The 19,180-nt window shown below is 39.4% G+C and overlaps 1 protein-coding gene across 1 annotated transcript in view; it reads right to left on the reverse strand.

The window, feature by feature from the left end:
- frem1a (Fras1 related extracellular matrix 1a) overlaps positions 1 to 17,244 on the reverse strand; it is a 38,970-nt gene extending 21,726 nt beyond the window's left edge. Inside the window, exons 1-8 of the mRNA XM_023423855.2 lie at positions 17,131 to 17,244; positions 10,032 to 10,480; positions 7,594 to 7,688; positions 7,190 to 7,500; positions 5,402 to 5,598; positions 3,223 to 3,546; positions 3,010 to 3,118; positions 1,218 to 1,349 (exon numbers count right to left, since the gene is read on the reverse strand). Of these exons, the coding sequence (XP_023279623.1) occupies positions 1,218 to 1,349; positions 3,010 to 3,118; positions 3,223 to 3,546; positions 5,402 to 5,598; positions 7,190 to 7,500; positions 7,594 to 7,688; positions 10,032 to 10,277 (1,414 nt within the window). The 5' untranslated portion in view covers positions 10,278 to 10,480; positions 17,131 to 17,244. The remainder of the gene's footprint in view (positions 1 to 1,217; positions 1,350 to 3,009; positions 3,119 to 3,222; positions 3,547 to 5,401; positions 5,599 to 7,189; positions 7,501 to 7,593; positions 7,689 to 10,031; positions 10,481 to 17,130) is intronic.
- Between the last annotated feature and the right edge of the window lie 1,936 nt (positions 17,245 to 19,180).

The following is a 19,180-nucleotide window of genomic DNA, read 5'->3' on the forward strand; positions in this document are numbered from 1 at the left end:
CAGACTAGTATCAGGTTACATCCCTGTTTATCCAGAGTCATATAAAATATGAACCATTTGTGTGAAAGTTTTTCATAATTGCCGTGTGAATTCTTGAATTATGGCTAAAATGTGTTTGTGAGGTCACACTGACCTTGACCTTTGACATTTGACCACCAAAATCTAATCAGTTTGTCCTTGAATCCAAATGAATGTCTGTGCCAAATTTGAAGAAATTCCCTGAAGAAATTTACTGAGATATCGCGTTTATGTGAACGGGACAGACGGACAACCCGAAATCATAATAACACCTTTGGCCACGGCTGTCACCAGCGTGGAGGCATTAAAACAGTTTTGAAAAACAGAAGTGTTCTAAGTGTCATAGAAAACAGGTAATTCTCAGGGATAAAGAAACTGATGAACCTCCGTTTTTTTCCTGCAGCAGTGAAGTTAATGAAGCCTTGACAGTTCATGAAACACTTCCTCCAGGTTGATGACAACAAACCCTCTGTGTGTACAAACTGTGTCACTACACCCTCTGATCGTCATCAGGACAACACTGTACTGCAGGAAGTAACTCATCCTACAGCAACATCATGAGCCACATTAGAAGAACTGAACATGATGAAGATCAGCTCAGTCTCTAGACCTGAACCCCATGGAGCTGGTTTGGGATGAACTGGACAGAAGGTGAAAGCAAAGCCACCTGCAAGCAACACCCATTGGTGGGAACTTCTGCAACAATGTTTCATTTCCATTGTAAAAAGAAGCTACAAGTGAGTTCAGCTCAGCTAAAATATCCAATTGTTGATTTGTTTAATGCTTTATTTCAGAAAAACTGAGACATTGAATCATGCAAAAGTGAATCTGGCCCTGGAGATATTCTAATTACTGCCATTCCATTTAAAATCATTAATTTCACTCTGAAGTTTATTGTATTGACCATGCAAGGCCTATAGTGATAGATGACAACAGTTAGGACTACCATCCTGTCTAGGCATTTTGCTGATACATTATGATATGATATGACACATAGCTGATAAACAGCTTCATCTAAAGTTAGTTAGTTAGTCAAACCTGTCTCCTGCTGTCTTTAGTTTGGAATCTGGGTCAATTGGCAGGTTCCCAGGTTCAGTGTGCCCCTAATGATTTAGACTTTTAACTGATGTATTAGTGTTTAGGTAACCAAGTAGAAGTGGAGAGCTGTGATGTCCGTTCACTTGCAGTTGGGTCGGTACCTCTGACAGTGAGTCGCCCATGCTGTAGACCATCCACAGTGATGATACGAACAGCGTTCAGGTTGTCGTTGTCCACAATCTGGAGCTGCTCCCACGTTATTGGACGAGACTGACCCTCTAACAGGCTGAGACCTACAAGACAAATATAGAAAAACTACACTTAGCTAATGCCAAACCTAATTCTGAAGAAAGACCAGAGTCAAAAGCTCTAATGGTGGAAAGTGTCTGTGCTCAGAGAACTTATTGTCTGCTGATCAGGATACCGTTTCCAATGTCTATCAGCTCCTTTGGTGTAACCCAACTTTTAGATTTATGCTAATTAGATTATCACATAGAAATCTTGTCTGGTGCAGCCTCACAGCTGTATTATTTCCTTTTTTTTTTTTTTTTTTGTGGGTTGGTTTTTTGACATACACAGCCTGGCAGATAATTGCCTGATAAAACTGTTGCTGGTAGGAGTTAGCTAAGAATTGTCAATTATCACATTCATCGGACACACAAAAATATTAGCATTCATTAGCATTCATCTGAGTTGTGTTTCTGTCCACCTGATTAATGTAAGCAGAATATTCACTCTCCTTTAGCTCTGCTTTGGCCTCCAACGACTCCTGAAAAAAAAATCTGGCTCTTTAGCCTTGTTTGACTTTCTTCACCAAGTTGCTAATTCATTGGCGCTAGGCAGGTAGTATAACAGTTGCTGTTGAAAGCTTGGTAGATGAGAGCGCCGTAACACCAAAACAATTACCTAAAAGAGGTAAAAAAAAGTTCCATAAAGCTGCAAAGTTGGCTCCCTGTGGCTTTGTCACCACTATTATTACTTTTGCACTACATATAGCCATCTTGTTAACTGTTAAAGGTTCTGTGAACGAGATTTTAAACAATAATACAGCGGCAAACATCTATTTTCTATGTAAAGATATATTGGAGTAATGGCACATTAGTCCATGTGAGTCCCTCAGTTAAACTGTTGGTCCTCCCCATGTTTATAAAAACACAGGCCCACCCACACGTGAGTTGACAGTGCACAGGTGAAAGCGACAGCATTCAGGTGAGAGTGATCTTCCAGAATTTCCTCAGCTGAAGAAGAAACCACGTTCTCATCTAAAAAGGCCTCAGAGAAACTAAGAGATGAGACCAGAGAAGTGGAGGATTGGACTGAAAACTACTGGTCAAATCCTGGTCGGCTGGTGGAACATCAAAACATCCATAAGGCTTTTATTTATCAGTGTCATTCGTGCCGCTGGTCCCAGTGGATCATTCCAAGGCTGAATTTCTGTCCCAGTCTGACAATGGAGCTGATACTGGTCAGGTTTACTGAGAAGAGAACCCTACAAGCTGCTAAAGGGTCCAGCTGGACCTAGAACTGGTTTTTGTTGTCCTCCACGTGTCAGTAATGTGATGGGTCCTAATGTTACATGTCTGTTTCATTAGTGACGGCTACAGTAGACATGATGACGTTAGCTAACTTGCTGTTATTCATCTTATGAATTTGTTCAGTAAATGTTGCTATCGCTAGCTGGCTAACTGCCAGCGCTGCTGTGGAGCATGTCACAGCAATGCTAGCGTGGGCTAATGGTTGTGAGTTGTGGTTTTATTCTTTTTGTTGGCTCTCATGTTTACATTAACTTTATTCAGTTGAGCTTCTTGTGTGTTTGGTGGATGATCTCACTGAGCTTCATCACACTGAGAACATGATCGTTAACAGAACCTTCGAAGCACACATTTTAATCATTGGAGTAAGTTATTACATAACTAATTGAATTGCATTTGCAATGCAAGAATGCTAACATACCCATGTTCCAGGACACTCTGGGTGCATTTGTGTCTGCATTCCTTACTGAAAGGTGAACAGTCATTGACAGGCTCCTCTCAAAGAAAAAATCATGAACCTCAAATTCCACCTGTAAAGAAGATGGCAGAAAATTCCAAGATTTACCGGCAATACAAAATTACTTTTACAAAGTGATGTTTATATACTGCACAAAATATAAGAAGGAAGTCTTACCTCGTAATTCCTACGTTGGGTATGTGAGGAGTTAGGAGGTTGATAACCAATTAGCATGTCGTTGAGATCCAGCCATGTGAAGGAGGAGATCGGAGAAGTGTGATCGGACAGATGAGTGATGAAGCCGTCCGCAGGAGGTTTGGTGATGTTGAAAACTAGAAGCTGTTTGAGAGTTTCCTCATCTTCAGCGTCTAGAGTAGCAGTGGACATTGGAGTGAGGATGAACTGGTCCACTTCCAGGATGAACATGGACATGAAGGATGGTTTGGGAGGCTGGTTGGGCATTGCACCGACTATTGCTACTGGAATCCAGGCCTGCTCAGACTACACCACAGTATAAAAAGAGAATGAAATTACAAAGGTTAAGACTTCAAAAGAAATGTCTTTGTCACATTTACCATCGTTTTGACCATCAACCATTTTTGATGTTATTATTCACTTTATTTTTAGACTTGAGTCTCTTACGCAGTTTATATAGTGCCAAAAAACTGAAAATCAAGTGCTAAAAAACTATAAAGCTGTTATGGAAAAAAAAGAGAGAACCTAAAATCATAACCAAAGAAAATCAACTCTGCTTATGAGTTATGAAAACCATAAATGAACTCAAGAAAGTGCTGCACTGTGTTAATATAACAAGGGTTATATAACACACTGTGCATATATTTTCTTTTTTTAATAATTTTATTTGTTTTGGTATATTCACAGCAGGATATCCCGTCTTATTTTGTGGATGCATCCGGGAGGAGAACAGGAGATAAAGGAGGAATTTGGTGCTTTGATGCCCACTGTTGACAAGGCAGATGTGGAGCACTGATGAACATCCATCATGATATTAGAATTGATGCGGAAGTCATTCTGCAAGAGTTTGATGTAACGTTCAGATGCAGAATGAACTTCAAACAGGCAGGAATACTATTTCATTTTATTGGTTTTTTGGTTGTTTATTGTAGCAGTTTGGTTTGGTCTTGATGTTATGTATTGTTATTAATGTCTTTAGCAGTTAGTTAGACAACTGTTCTTATAATGATGATGCTAAATGAGGGAATCTATTGCTTAATGTCTTTTACAGCACATTTCTCTTGGATATTAAACATACTATATAACAGTATATTGGAGCCTATTATTTAGCTGCTGTTGTTTTTCAGGCCTGTTGGTTGGTTGGTTAATGTGGTAGGTTAATCAGAGTTTTATTGTGGAATTGTGTATTAACTTTATCGCTAGTACACAAATCAATCGCTCTCTCTCTCTCTCTCTTGCTCATTCACTCGTGCAATAAGTAGACGTGCATGTGTAGAAAAAGGTAAAGGTAGCGTTAAAGGTGGTTCTTGTGCATACTATGAAATAAAGTCCTGCCGGCACCACTGCTTTGTGCCATCATTTAATACATCTTTAAATTTACCTTTAACAGGTAGAGTAAATATTGTGGCCATTTATTGAGACAAACCTAATTAGTACCGGAAATATAGTTAGCATTTTAGCACTTCCTGTTTCCTTGTCCTGAAGTCTCTGGGTGTTATGAATGGGTTTTTGGTCAGATGACTGGAACAAGGTCTGTGGTTAACACAAGCTCAAGATATTTTCACATTCTACCCTACAACATAAATTACGTCAGTAAATTCAAGTGCTAAATGTCAGTAAAGTTTTAACCTCTGTTAAAAAAGGCCAGTTGTTAATAAGTGTTAAGAGTACAGACTACAGAGGTTTTCAGAGAAGTTAAACATCATCACGTTGAACATGAAAACTGATCGACTCACCAGTCCACCTTTACAGCCGTGTTGTGTTTATACACTAACTCTGTCAGAGGAAAGGCTTTTGTTGAAGAGGTCAGAGCTAAATCAAACTACAAGTTGACGTTTAGTGGTGGTGACGTTGAAGTCATGTGACTGTGGTGTAGTTGGTTCATAGCCTAACATTAGCTTTTTACTTACTGATTGTATTTAGGCTTCAAACATCATAAAGTGATGTTCATTAGTGATGATGATCCTGCTGAACTAAACCTGTCAGGACCAGAAACTGTTTGTCACAGAGTTTATTTTCTGTAGTAGTCCAAAGGACAATGGGAAAACCCCATTGGCTTTTAGGAACCAGGGAGATGTTACCTTCAGGGTTGGTCTACAAAAATACTCTATACATGTGTAAAATCACTGAGCTGGCACAGGTAGTAAAGTAGCCACATTACCTGATATATGCTGCCACTCCTGGTGTCCTTGAGGTCTAGTCTGATTGCAATGTAGTCTATATCTGGAGATGGAGGGTCTATGTGCTGATATCTCAGCCCCATCATGAGGAAGTCATCACAGGGAACTTTGGTGAACTTCACTAGCTTCAGACCCTTCAGGCAGTCTTCAGATTTACACATGGCCCTGGCTTTATTATCTGCATAATGACAAAACCATAGAGAGATAACACAATTTTGACAACGCTTTTTGTATTCCTTTTTTTCCCTATTTCATGTGACATTGTGTTTCTACTCTAACAGAAGCTTTTAGTCGTCTTCAGTCTGACTTTGATGCTTTTCAGATATCACTGCTTAATGACGGACTTGTTTTTAATGCTGGTAAGACGACATACATGGTCTCCTCTACATAATCCTGTGTCCTTGGCTATCATACAAATCATACAAATATACTTGACAGCTTGACAGAAGATTGTCCTCCAAGATTCATGTTGAACATTTAACAATTCACTGCTGTCTGTTTAATCTAAACTGTAAAACTATTGTTTTGACAGCTTTATCTGTACTAGTTTATGACATTCTTTAGACAACTGTCATTCTAACCCTTCATCACTTAACACACCACATTATCAGATAAAGTTTCAGTGTCGTCTCCCTAAAAGGACTCTTTTTTTATATTAACTCAAAATGCTGAATGCAGACATCAATCTGATAAAGCTTTAGCTATGAAAAATCATTTCATTCATAAATCCGAAAACATGATTAAAGTCCGTATAGCAGTGGTTCTCAAAGTGGGGTCCAGGAACCCCCAAGTCTCCTTGAGGTGGTTCCTGGGGGTCTCCAGCAAAAAGGGGAATAGTTTATTTCCACTATAATTCCATTAATGAGGAATACTTTGACAGAATGTATGACTCTTTTGGTCATAAGTTTCAAACCCTTTCTGTAATATAACATCTAAAAGCTAAATTCTTATCAGATGGGGGTCCGTGGTCTAATTTGTGTGAAAAGGTTTTAGAACAACTGACTTATATACATTTCCAACTTGGAACCCTCTAGTAGTAATATTAAAAAAATTCACCGTGGCAGTAAGTCACGCCCCAATGAATCTAACTTGGGCACACTGAGAATAAAGGCGTGAATGCAGCACTTATCCTTCACTATTGACTATTAAACATCCCATATAGTCTAAAGGTAGATGTCCATGTGTTGTTTGATTATAAAGCAGGTCTAGCTTCTATATTAATACTGTGAAAGAATCAAAGCACTCAGTCTTAAAACCATGACTTTGTGATGTCACAACAAAGCAGTAACTGCTCTCAGTCATGCCACAAGCCCTGCCCTACGGGACCCAACCATGCACCCTGGCGGGATTTGGTTTTTCTGAGTGGTTACCCGAAATCTGTTATATTTTTACTGGATCACTCAGAAAACAGTCAGCCAATCAGAAGAGAGGCTTAGAGCCTCCTTTCTTCTGATTGGCTTACTGACCTGTTGTCACTAGAACTCTAGAGAGATGGTTTTTGGTTCTTAAAACCACAAATATATCTTCCTGTGGATCAATACTTCAAACTAAGTGTAAAGCAAAAGTGTAAAATATGGGACCTTTAAAATATTCTATTGATCCCATAAAGAAGGGCAAAAAAAACACCTTTCAATATTTAGTCTCTTGTATCTCTGTGTTAGATTTGATGTTTAGTATTGGTGAATTATTTCCTCTTCACTTATGGATAAACTAGGGATTAGGGATTTGCTATCAAAAGCTATTATCAGCCATGCCGTTTCCTTGGTTACCTAGTTGCTGTCGTAGGTGGATGAAGCTCTCTGGCTCATCCCCTCTCTTGGTGGCTTTCTCCGGCTCTCCGGTGACCAGCTGGCCATGGGCCGGAAGGTGGGTGTCATGGCAACTGAGATGGATGCTACACTCCAAGCTAGACCTCCTCTCGTAATGGAAGGACACCACGTTTCCATCAACAGCATCAGAGAGGCCGTAGAACTCAGGAACCTCCAAGGATTTAGGCCCCAGCTTTATGATGCTGCAGTCAGGATCTATGATGTCCACGTGGAGAGAAAACAGCTCCATGTGCGTCTCTGTCTCCGTGAACCTGGACAAAAAAAACATCAGCTGATCATTCCTGCTGCTACAAAAGCAAAAAGAGGAAAAAAGAGAATATTTTAATGATACCCAGACATTGTACCTGTACAGTCGAAGCTTTACAGTGTCGTCTTTTAATAATGGGCAGCCATTATGGACGTACTTCACCTCATCAGCCAGATAATGGCAATCAAACACCTGTACACAGACAGGGAAAAATCTTAATTATCAAATATAATGAGTGAGTCAGCCTATTGTCTGTACTGTATACATGAACTACCTGATCATTACACAATAATGATGACAGCTAATACATAGAGTAATACTGGTATAAGGGGAGACGGGTTTACTGATTCAGTAATGACAGTTTACACAGTGGTGTCTATTTAAAGTTGTAACATTAGCATAAGAAAGTGACATTTCTTTTTTTCAAAAGTGAAATTTTTGATTTAACACTTTAGCATTTAGTGTATTTATCAGGCTCAGATGGGAAGCCAAAATGTAATTGTAATCCAGATTAAAACTAAAATCAGGAACTAAATTAATGCTTCATTTTACGGGCCTGTAATTTCTAAATAATTTGTTTAGCCATGTAATTTGGTATTACTTATTAAGAAAATAGAGACAGTGTTATATTACTACACATCCAAATAACTAACTGCAATTAATTGCTTGCATGCAATTTAAAATATATGCAGAATAACAGTTTCAATGATAAATAAAGAATGAATATTTACTCACAATAAAATGGATTTTTACTTTTATGGGCATTCTCTTTTCCCCCTATATGATTATTGCTAAATTTGCTGAAAATAACCTGGAAATGATTATTATTATTATTATTATTATTATTATTATTATTATTATTATTATTATTATTATTATTATTATTATTATTATTATTATAGTTGTTGTTGTTGCTAAAATCTTTCCTGGAAACAAATAAATAAACATAGATCTAAATTAAAGAGTATTGGCCAAATGATGATAAATGTTTTAAGAACATTAAATAGACTAAACTAATAAATATAAACAAACCAACTAACTAACTATTAACCAGTCACCGTACTAATTGCTCCAACCTACTAGACCTGTGAATCTTCATACTGACCAGCTTCTTCATAAATTGTTCCCAATTAACTCTCTCAGGTGCTAAATATGACTAAAACATGAATTCCTTATTACAAACATATAATAAGCTGCAGTAAAGGCTTTGTGACTGGACATGGCAATATGTCAGAAAATTAAAGGAATACTAAATTAATAAAAGGCTTCAGTGCTGTTTGAGCACCACTTTCAGGATTAATCCTAAACTTTTCTTTTCTACTTTAAAGCATAAAACTGTGACTTGTGGGACATTGAGCAGATGAATGTATCTGTCAGCACAGAGTGATTAGAGAGGAGACAGACTGTCTACCTGGACAACAAAGCAACAGGAGACGTCCCTTCACATTCTCTTCCCCAAAACATCTCACAGCTCCACACATGGAAATACACTCGCTAATACAGTCTTTATAAGGTCTCACATTGGCTTTTCAATATTTAATACAAATTCAAACTTTTCCCTTAAGTTAATTCAAGTAGCCTAAATAGGACAGCATATAGGACTCAGGTTGAAATTATATTTCCACCATCACATATTCTGACAAAGCTAATAAATAAAAATGCATTTTGCCGCCAGGAGACAGGGTTGTCCAATTTCAAGAAGCGATTCCCTATTTTTTCCGGCTCATAACCCAAAATCTCACAAATGTCGGCGGCTCACATCCGACCCCGTAACAATATGGAGGACAAATAATACCTCCTCATATAACTTTTTATCTGAATGATAACGATGGGACATTCAGGACTGAACTGAAGCGGGAGAAGATCAGTTTTTCCTCTTTTCTCTGACGGAGGACAGATCACTTGTTGATTCACCATGTGTCTCTGACTGTCTCTCCTTGTTGCTAACAGCTAGTCCGTTTAGATTCTCCAGTCTTTACCATGGATGTGATCTTTTAACACACAATCAGACTGAGATAGTAAATAAGTACACACTGTGTAGCCGCACAACATAAAATTTCCTATCATTTGCTGGTCACAGTGATAGGACTTGATAGAGAAAGAAAGAAAAAAATAAAATAATAATGAAATAATGAAAATGAAAGCATCTTTATTCATTTTTTTACTTTTAAAAATTTTTAAATTTTTTTTTTTTTCACCAAAATTATACTGTTTTGCAAATGATTTATCTTAAACACTTTAATTATTATCTTTCAAACGATGGAGTCAATATGTTAATTAAATTTATGTTTGACATATTATAAAACCGAAATGATGCTTCTGGGGTCCAGAGGGGCTTTTGGTGGGAACATGAGGGAATCAGAGCATCATTACCACAACACCAGTAATATATGACGTGGCTTCCTACATGTCAGCTGTCAGTGCTATGGAGATGTAATACACACCTTCAAACTACACAACTTTGTTTTACTAGCGAGGGTAAATTGCCTGGAACATACAAGGGGGTTGTTCACTAGAGGAGGATTTTTCCATCACCTGAGGCATGAGTTTCCCCACTCGTTGAGTTATGGGCTCATTTAACACCACTTCCACCTTGCATGCATCCTTCTGACGGGGAATATGGAACTGCAGGTCGCCCTCATCAAGGTAAGCAGACTGACCCCGTTTCACCTTTAAACCCTTATTGACTTTGACCAGGGAAGCGTGCAACGAGCAGGTCATTCCCAGCAGCAGCAGCAGCAGCAGCGGCGTCCAGGCCAGTGTTTGAATCTGTGAACCCATCGCTATCAGTCACGAGACAACGTCCTGCAGGGTCTTCAAGGAGCAGCTCCGAACAAAACCAGGGCTGTTCTCAGAAATACACCGTGGTGGGAGACTTCGGTAGAACCGAGGGAGTCTTTCCTCTTGAGGAGAAGCTACATTTTCCTCTGGTTGTTCGATGAGTCTATCGCATGTGTGTGAGAGTTCACATCAACAGTCAGGAGCTAAATGAAAAGAAAAAAAAAGGTAACATATATTTTACTGCTACAGCAATAAATACAATGGTCCTGAAGTGTAAAACACATTTCACAAGGCAAATGAACAAAACTAAAAATACCACAATATTTAATTGAACCAAATGAGAAAGAGCAAAAATAATGTGTTTCATAAAAGCAATTACAGCAGCAAAGACTTCAGTGTGTGTCTGTTGTTTGGTGCTGAGCAGGTACAGTAAGTTTATGAGAAGCTGATGATGAACTGATGAAACTCCCACGACGATGAGGGGCATCATCCATGACAATGATTAGCATGTTTTCCTCTGCTGCATCCTTCCTACACAATTCATACTGAGTCAGTTGTATGAATGTTGAATTATATCAGTGCACAATATCAGGTCTATGCTTCTCTGCATCAGTGACATCAACATCTAACAAAATAAATCTTCTGCACCTCTGAACTTTTGAACTTTGACTCCACAAATTCCAAATGGTCGAGTGTAAAAAACAAAATCTCTTCTCAGTAACATTCCTTAAAGCCGGGGTGGGTAAACTATTTTATTTAAATTCTCTCAATGCCCTGATAGCAACAAAAAAATGAAATGATATGACAATAGTTCCGAAAAAAAATGCTTCCTCTGTGACAGTGGCAGGGATATAAAGTAGGGCTATGCTTCTCTCTTCTCAATTTCATATATTGGCATAAATGTCTAGTCCATACAAATAGATATATTTAACTATGTATACTTATATTGTAGACATGTTACATAAATATATATCCATCCCAAAGCCTGTCAATATATGTTGATATTATTTACAGTTGTGTCCAAAAGTCTGAGACTTTCCCAGAATGTGAAGAAAGACATGTTTAAGATTAATGAGAAATTAACAAGAAAAGAATTGTATATGTTGTTGTTTTGATAAACCTGCATATATAAATTAAATATATATTGTTAACATATATGCTTACAACATAAAAATCTATCATATAGATATTTTTAATATACTACAGATAATTCATATACGTTGTAAGCTTCGTATATCCAGAGGATGTAGAGTATATACAGTATGTGATAATAATATATCCCCTTAGCTAACACATGTAGCAACATCACAGACTGGGATATATGAGACTGACGCCAATCTCCTGTGTGTGTGTGTGTTGAGTACAGAGTCAGGATGTGGTTAGCCTAGCTTAGCATAAACATATGAAGGCAGGGGGAAACAGTACACCTACCAACACCTCTAAAGCTCAATGATTAACATGTTGCCTGCCATTTACTAAATCTACGCACAAACAAAAAAAGGGTAAAAACAGACATGCATGGTTAGGTGCTGCAACAGCCGGGCTCAATGACCCTGTGTGGCGTGTGCCGTCTCGTGACAGTGTATTCGCCAGGCTTGGCGCCGTTGTGCTGGTGAAGAGATCGAATCCAAAACCTCTACAAACCAGCTACATCTGTTCAGCCTCACTGCAGCCGGAGATGTTTCCCTGTCCCCAAAGCAGTTTTCCCCCTGCTTCCAGTCATTGATGCTAAGCTAGGCTAACCATGTCAAAACTCCAGCATGAGGTTGATATGAGTCTTCTCATTTCACTCACAGAAATAAAGCGAATAAGCAAACATCCCGAAAATGCAGTTAGTTACCTCCATCATTAGTTCTCTGTCATAATATCTGTATCTGTTAAGAAACACTCAGGAATACAAGACTACTATGAAGAAGCACAAGTATATAGACCAACACTGCTGGTTGTTTTTTCATTGTTTACAGTATCATTTGATCGTTTCACCAGCTGCAGACATGTTCCTCTTTCTAAACTTTGTGACTTGTTCTGCACTCAGCTTGTCAGGAAATATGTTCATTATGAACAAATGTTTCCCTGAGGCTGAACACAGTCATGATTTAACGACATGATTTCTTCTGTGACCCTTGGCATTTAAAAGACTCACCCCCCAACGTGGGCCTTTCTGCTGAGGAAGACTGGTCTCACTGTGATTATTAAAAACACTCAGGGACAAACTTCTTATAAAACCATCTTTAAAACATTCTTTAAAACCAACAACCTCAGGGCACCTTGAATTTTCTGAATACAAAGCCCTAATCTTCCTCATTTTTGCAATCATACCTTGCTGAAGCTGGATCTGAGATTAAAGCTCATAGTACTAATTACTCCTTTCTCTGCAGGGAGTAATAAAGTTTCATCCTCTCTCGGCCCAGATCCCACTGAGGGTGTGTGGTGGAACTGTTTTGTATTTGAAAACAGGCTTCAGATGTCATACTGCCACATTCCTTCAGCGCCGGTCTAGGACACCTACCCCAGACCTCACGCAGAAAGCACCTTGAACAGAAAAGCGCCTTATAATCAGCTTCGGCATTGGGGGAACATGTTATAGCTTGTCTGCGTGAACAATGCTTGTGTTTAGAGAGCTGGAAAAGATCATGTTCAAGGAGCCGAGTGTAAAAACAGGATTTCCAAATAGTCAAAGCCCCCCTCCACCTCCACCTCCACCTCAGACTCCACCTCCACCTCCCCCCCTCCATCAGGAGTGCTGGCAATCTACTGCTTTTGTGCATCCTAAGAAAAAATCTAAAACATGTCATTGTCATGTTTTAAACTCAGCTGTAGGATTACATACATCATGGTTTCACCTGACAGTAATAGTGTGTGCTTTGAATGACTTTTGGTATCTGAAATATAGACTATATAATAGTATGAATAGTGCTGTACAATTCAGATACAGCAAGGATGATTAGAAACACCTCAGTTTAAAAAAAGTAGCACCAACAACACCGGCAAATGATCATATCACAAGGTCGCTGGAGCTGACGTGTTAGCAAACAGTTGCATATTTCCACATCCAGCAGACAAGGAGCGACATTAGCATTCATTTTGAGCCTTGTCTGTGTCCGGCTGAGTGAACCTAAGTCTCCTTTTAGATCAGTTTTGGTCTCCACCAACTCCAACGCTGCTAAATGCTTCACTATGTTCACCAGCTGGTCTCCGACTTTGTCTGTCTGCTGTTTGCTGTTGAGCTAGGGTCGCCACCTGCCCCGGTTTTAATGGGATTCTTCCCTTTTTTTCAGCTAACTGTCCCAGAAAATGTATATTCTTTTGGGACACAAATTGTCCCAGTTTTTGTGAAGATGCATTTTCTAATTTAGAATTTCATAGTTTCATATAAAACATCATTTGTTTCCTTCTACTGCTTTTCTGTTTTCTTCCTAGTTATGTTCAATCTTGTGTCCGTAAACATATGAAACCAGGTACGACAGCAACAATTGGCCGATGGTCATGCCGTGTGAATTCACATTGACAACCCCACCGTGAATTCAGGCAGAGAGGATTGAGGTGGTTTCTAAGCAAGAGTGTTAGTAAAGCGCTCACTGTGCTGAGCAGGTAACGTGCAGAGGATTTATCAGAGCTTTTCAACTGAAAACAGCTGCCTGTCAATGAGAGCGGTGAGACTGAATCAGAAGAGTAAGGTTTGGGGGGGCTAGAAACCAAAACAACAAGCTGAAAGACACTGAAATTGATCTCACTGTACCACATGGGGTTTGTTTTGCCCCACGTCTCCTGGAAATCACTCCCACAAGACATTTCTAATATTGATCTCTTCCTACCTTCAAATCCTACCTCATAGCACACCTCTCCAAACTTACCGATTCATTGCCAGTAAATAAAAGTATTATTATTATTATTATTATTAAAACACTTCATGGACCTGGGGGTTTGTCACTATGAGCAATGTCTTTCACATTACACGTATTTATTTGATGCTTTGTAAGTTTTCTCTGCCACTGAATGTGGGTTCTTATCAGGAGAATGGATGGTTATCACGCTTTACAACTGCTTCGACCATTGTTGTGTTCACAAGACAAGAGGTAATAATAAATCCTCTGAGCAACTTCATCTTCAGGAGACAGCTGCTGGTGAGTAAAGGAATGAAATTTGATGCTGAGTTCACAACCTTTCTTCTAGACTGGTAAGTTAATGCTAATATTAGCTATGTAGCATTAGCAAAACTTACAAATAGCTCCTTTACAACTTAAATTGTAATCTAAATGAATCAGTTGAAAATAGTAAAGTGTACTGATTGAAGTATATGAAGGATTACAGTGTATATATGAGTCAGTGTGGTTACTAATGTTAACAGCAGTTACTGCCAAAGGTCTGTAACAGTCAGATCGAGGGAAAGTGAATCGTCTCTATTAGTCCACATGAGCACATATGTTCATGCTACCTCCCCTGCAGCTTTGACAGAAATTAGATATGTAGCAAAACAAAGTCCAGCTGCATGCCACAGCTGAGAGTAGATCACATCTTAGCAGATAACAGTCCGTCCAGCATTGTGTCAGACTAAACGCCTGCATGTCACCGATATTTACTCTGAGTGTAACAGCACAAAGGCCTCGGTAATCTGTCCTGTTAAAGATTTGGATAGCCCTTTGACTGATGTGAGTCCCAGTGGGGAGGCTGCAGATGGGAGGTGGGAGTGCTGGGAAAGGTCCAAATGTTAATCTGCCTGGGGCGTTCTGGGGGTCTCGTCCCTGTTTGCAGTTGATCCTTTTCCTGTTTTGGCAGAGCTTCATGTTACAGTCGCTTTACAACATAATGCCAACAAGATGCATCCAGGGAAGTCACGTATACTGTGGATTTAGCTCCTGCATAGACAAGTAAAGACCACCAACCACAATGACTCTGAATTAACCTCACATGTCAGGACTGAACAGTTTTCTCCACTAACATGTCATTCAGGACGAGGCCCAGCATCTGCTGAGTGTCAGAGCCGGCAGGTCTAATGACAGACTACATTTACATTCCCACAAGCCTGTGGTAGTACGACATGCACTTCTTGATCCAAACCTAAACAAAACATGAGAGTAGGATCATATGGTACCACTCTCTCCAGCTGATTCACCCTCTTAAAGGGCACTACACAAACTTTATGAATGAAGATCAAAACAACAACAATTTCAGGGCAAAGTTAGTTCGTTTCAATGGAATCATACACCTTTGGTGACGTTTGTGTTTTTGATCAGTACCAAACTGACAGTGTTGACAAGAAACCAAAACAGGAAGCTGTTATAGTCTAGTAGCTGTTTCGTATATAAGCCTGCTCAGAGAGCTAGCTTGCAGAGCCATTGCAGCTAATGAGAATAGTGATCTGTTGCCTCTAGCAACAGCTGATTCCCAAAGATGTGTGAATGCAATACAAGAAGAAAGACTAAGACTAAAGTGAGCCTGTGTGACTTCTGATGAACAGTAGCAGAAAACAATAGCAGAATTAAGAAGAGTCACAAAGTCAGCAATCTTCTCGCCCATGCCTGGGTCCTCAGCCCAAGTCTGGCCCATATACTACCACATCTGTGCAGATTCCAGCTGTTATCCTCTGATGTTGACTGACAGCTGGTAGATTTTCTGTGTGTGTGCGCCAGAATTGGTCCAGATGTGGAAGGAGCATCGGACAATCATGCTGTATATGGGCCAGAACCGGGCCATAGAACCAGGCGTATACTGGACCAGAAGAAAACTAGCATGTGGCCCAAGTATGGGCCATTTAAAGTTTGCTAACATTAGCTAACAGTAGTCACCATAGCACCAAATAATGGCGAAAGCCCTAAAGTGTAAAGTAACTGAGGATGTGGAGACAAGGCAGGGAGGTCCAAACAGTAAGACGCCTTCAAGTTGCATTATATAAAGGATTGACACACACAGTGAATAAATGTCACTTTAAAAAAAATCTGTCTCTTGTGGGTCCCCCCCAACTTTATGGAAGTGAAATACTAAGTCACTGGAGTGCCCTTTCAATAGTTTGTTGTGAGCTGAAGCAGATTTAGGAGACGACAGAGCACCAGCTGGAAGAGATGTTTATAGGAAGCAGGACCACTTCCAAGTTCTACAGATAAAAACATAGGAAAATATTTCTTTGCTAATGTCCCCTTATAATTTAAAAGTGCACTGGATACATCATAAATCATCTGTCAAATGTTATACATTATTAAGCATTAAACATTTGATATATAACAGAACATATGTTCTCTGTCTATTTCCTGGTTCACCCCACTCCCCCACTACACAGCACAAGCTTCAGATAATAATAAAAGCTCATTAAAGTCACATAACCCAGCTGATTTACATCTTGCCTCGACCAAACCACAGTTTAGTGATGGACACGAAACACACAGCTGTGAGGGAGTGTTGTGTGTCACAGTTGTGACATGCCTGTTCCATTCACAGCAGCAGCTTCTTCTTCTAATCTTAATAATGACAGGGTCCTTAGCAGCCAGCAATTTTCAGAAAGACGAGCCATCGGGGAATGAGCGGCTAACGTTTGGCTGCTGTTCGGCAACTGTGCAACAGTCTTAAACTACTACTGCAAGAAGTAAGAGCTGAGTGTGTGGTAAACGGGTCAAAGTGCTGTTTTGTGCTGAAGCGTTACATGTTTTGTAGTTTTAAATCAAATGAGCTGTAAATCAACAGTGATGAGGCTGGGTAAGTTGTAAAAACCAGATTTCATTCAATGCACTGTGTTAATGAAACACCAAGTACTGACAAAACAATGTGAGACATTTAGACATCAGTTAGTGATTATTATTATGCACCTGAACAAGAACGCTCCCCAGCAGAGATCTACACACACATTTAGACATGTCCTTACCTGATCTGCTGACATCTGGTGCTTCCTCTCCTTCGTCTTCTTCTACCTCTCCTTCCTTACCTGTCTGCTCTCCTCTGCTTTCAACAGCAACTACCTCATTGACAGAATCTGCCTCACTCCTCAGTGACAAACTCCACCCCTAAGAGAGCGAGATGAGGAGTGAGGGAAAGAGAGGGAGGGGAGGGACGGGGCAGGAAGCGCTAACTTGGGGACGCCTTCCTCCTCTTGCTGCTGCTGCTGTGGGATCAGTAATCGGAGCGGAAAAACCTAAAGACAATCACCGGGCTGAGAGATCAAAGTCTTGACCAAAGTGCCGTGTGGTTTGTCATTACTGAACAGAAGTTGGAAAAGATAAAAGGCTTTGACAGTTCAGTAATGTAAGGAAAAGAAATAGACTGCATGTATTTGTGCTCTATTAAAAGGATTCATGCCCTCACCTTTCAGAAAAAAGTACAGACAGGTGACAAATGAAAGGAAAACCCAGCATAAAGAGTTCAATCATGAGCTGCCAGAACAGCTTCACTGCTCCAGGTCTCTGAACTCTACTGGAGGAAGAACCGTTCTTCAGACAGACATTCCCTCATGGTGGTCACTCTAACGTCTCCCGTGGGTGTTCAGTTGGGATTCACATTAGTTTCATATTCATCAAAACATCAGTGACAAATCATGTCCTGTGGACCGCTCCCATCACTATAGAAAATGTTGATGATCAGTCAGAACAACTTTGTATTGATTTGCAGTGACCCCTTCCTCTAAGGGGACAAATGGACAGAAATCATGCCGGTAAAATGCAGGTACAGCGTTAGTGGACTGTCGAAATATCGAAATGTCCTTGAGCAAGATACTGAACCCCAAACTGCCCCAATGTACCATCGGTGTATGAGCGTGTGTGAAGAACACAGTCTGCTTTGTGTAAATTTAACCACAGTACCTAGAAAATACTGTAATCTTTATTATAGTAATAATTACAGTACTGTAACTGTCATCACAGTAATAGGGAGATGTATGGTTTATCACGGTAAATATTAGACTACTGTAACAAGCGTTTTTGTATTAATTTTAATACTGCAAATGGATAACTAAAATAATTACATACTGTAAAATGAAGACACTGTTTTCGTCGAAAAAAAAATCTTTTTTGTATCACTTCATTGAACTTTAAACGTTTTACATTTGATAATACATAGGCACTAAACAGATCTTATTTTGCGTTTTTCATTTTGTAAACATTTATTTGTAAACAAAACTACTTTCCTCAACATAGGAATCCTTCCTCTTTGTTCAAGTTACCCTGACAATGTGAACTGCATGGCCTGGAATTATTTAGTCACTTTCAAGCATATTTAGAGTTTCAAAAGTGATTGACATAATATCTTGGTTTTAGTTAATTTGACTTTCCTTCTAGAGGCAAATATAAAAGAGTCAAATGTCTCCTAGTAACATTGATTAGGTGTAGAAAACTGTCGAGTATATTTTCAATCAATTTTTACAAACGAAACAGTAAGTTCCAAGCAGTGGAAGTGAGTAAATGTTCAGTTAAAAGTGGAAAGGTATAAAAATGCGTTAATGAAATTTGAACTACAAACTGAGGAATTTAAAGCAATAAAATGTCCAAGACTGACTTTACTGTTCCTGAACTGTATTCTTCTCCCTGGACTGGATACTTCTTTCTGTGATCCTCTTCCTGAGCTGGAGTCTTCTTCCCTGTAATGGAAGGATAAAAAGGAATTAGTTACTGATGTAGAAATTGAAAGTGCAATAGCATAGTACAACAGCACATAACACACACCAATAAACACAGCTGTGTCTCCATGGCTTCAGAGGATAGTACAGTGACTTACGTTCATTTCGTTGGGACTTACTCTAAGCTTAACCGTAACTACAACTTGCCTACCCTTAGAAATGAATTACATGTAGTCTCACCTGGCTGGTCGGTTGTTCTTCCACTCATGTGACTCATTCTTTCATTGGATCATCTTGCCAGTCCTTCTGCACTCGGACCTTGGAAGCACACTTACTCTGCTCTGGATTTATCCTGACCAAACATTAT

Source organism: Seriola lalandi, unplaced genomic scaffold (assembly GCF_002814215.2).
Source record: "Seriola lalandi dorsalis isolate HSWRI2012SDOR001 ecotype SW California unplaced genomic scaffold, Sedor1 jcf7180002054694, whole genome shotgun sequence".
Lineage (NCBI taxonomy): Eukaryota > Metazoa > Chordata > Actinopteri > Carangiformes > Carangidae > Seriola > Seriola lalandi.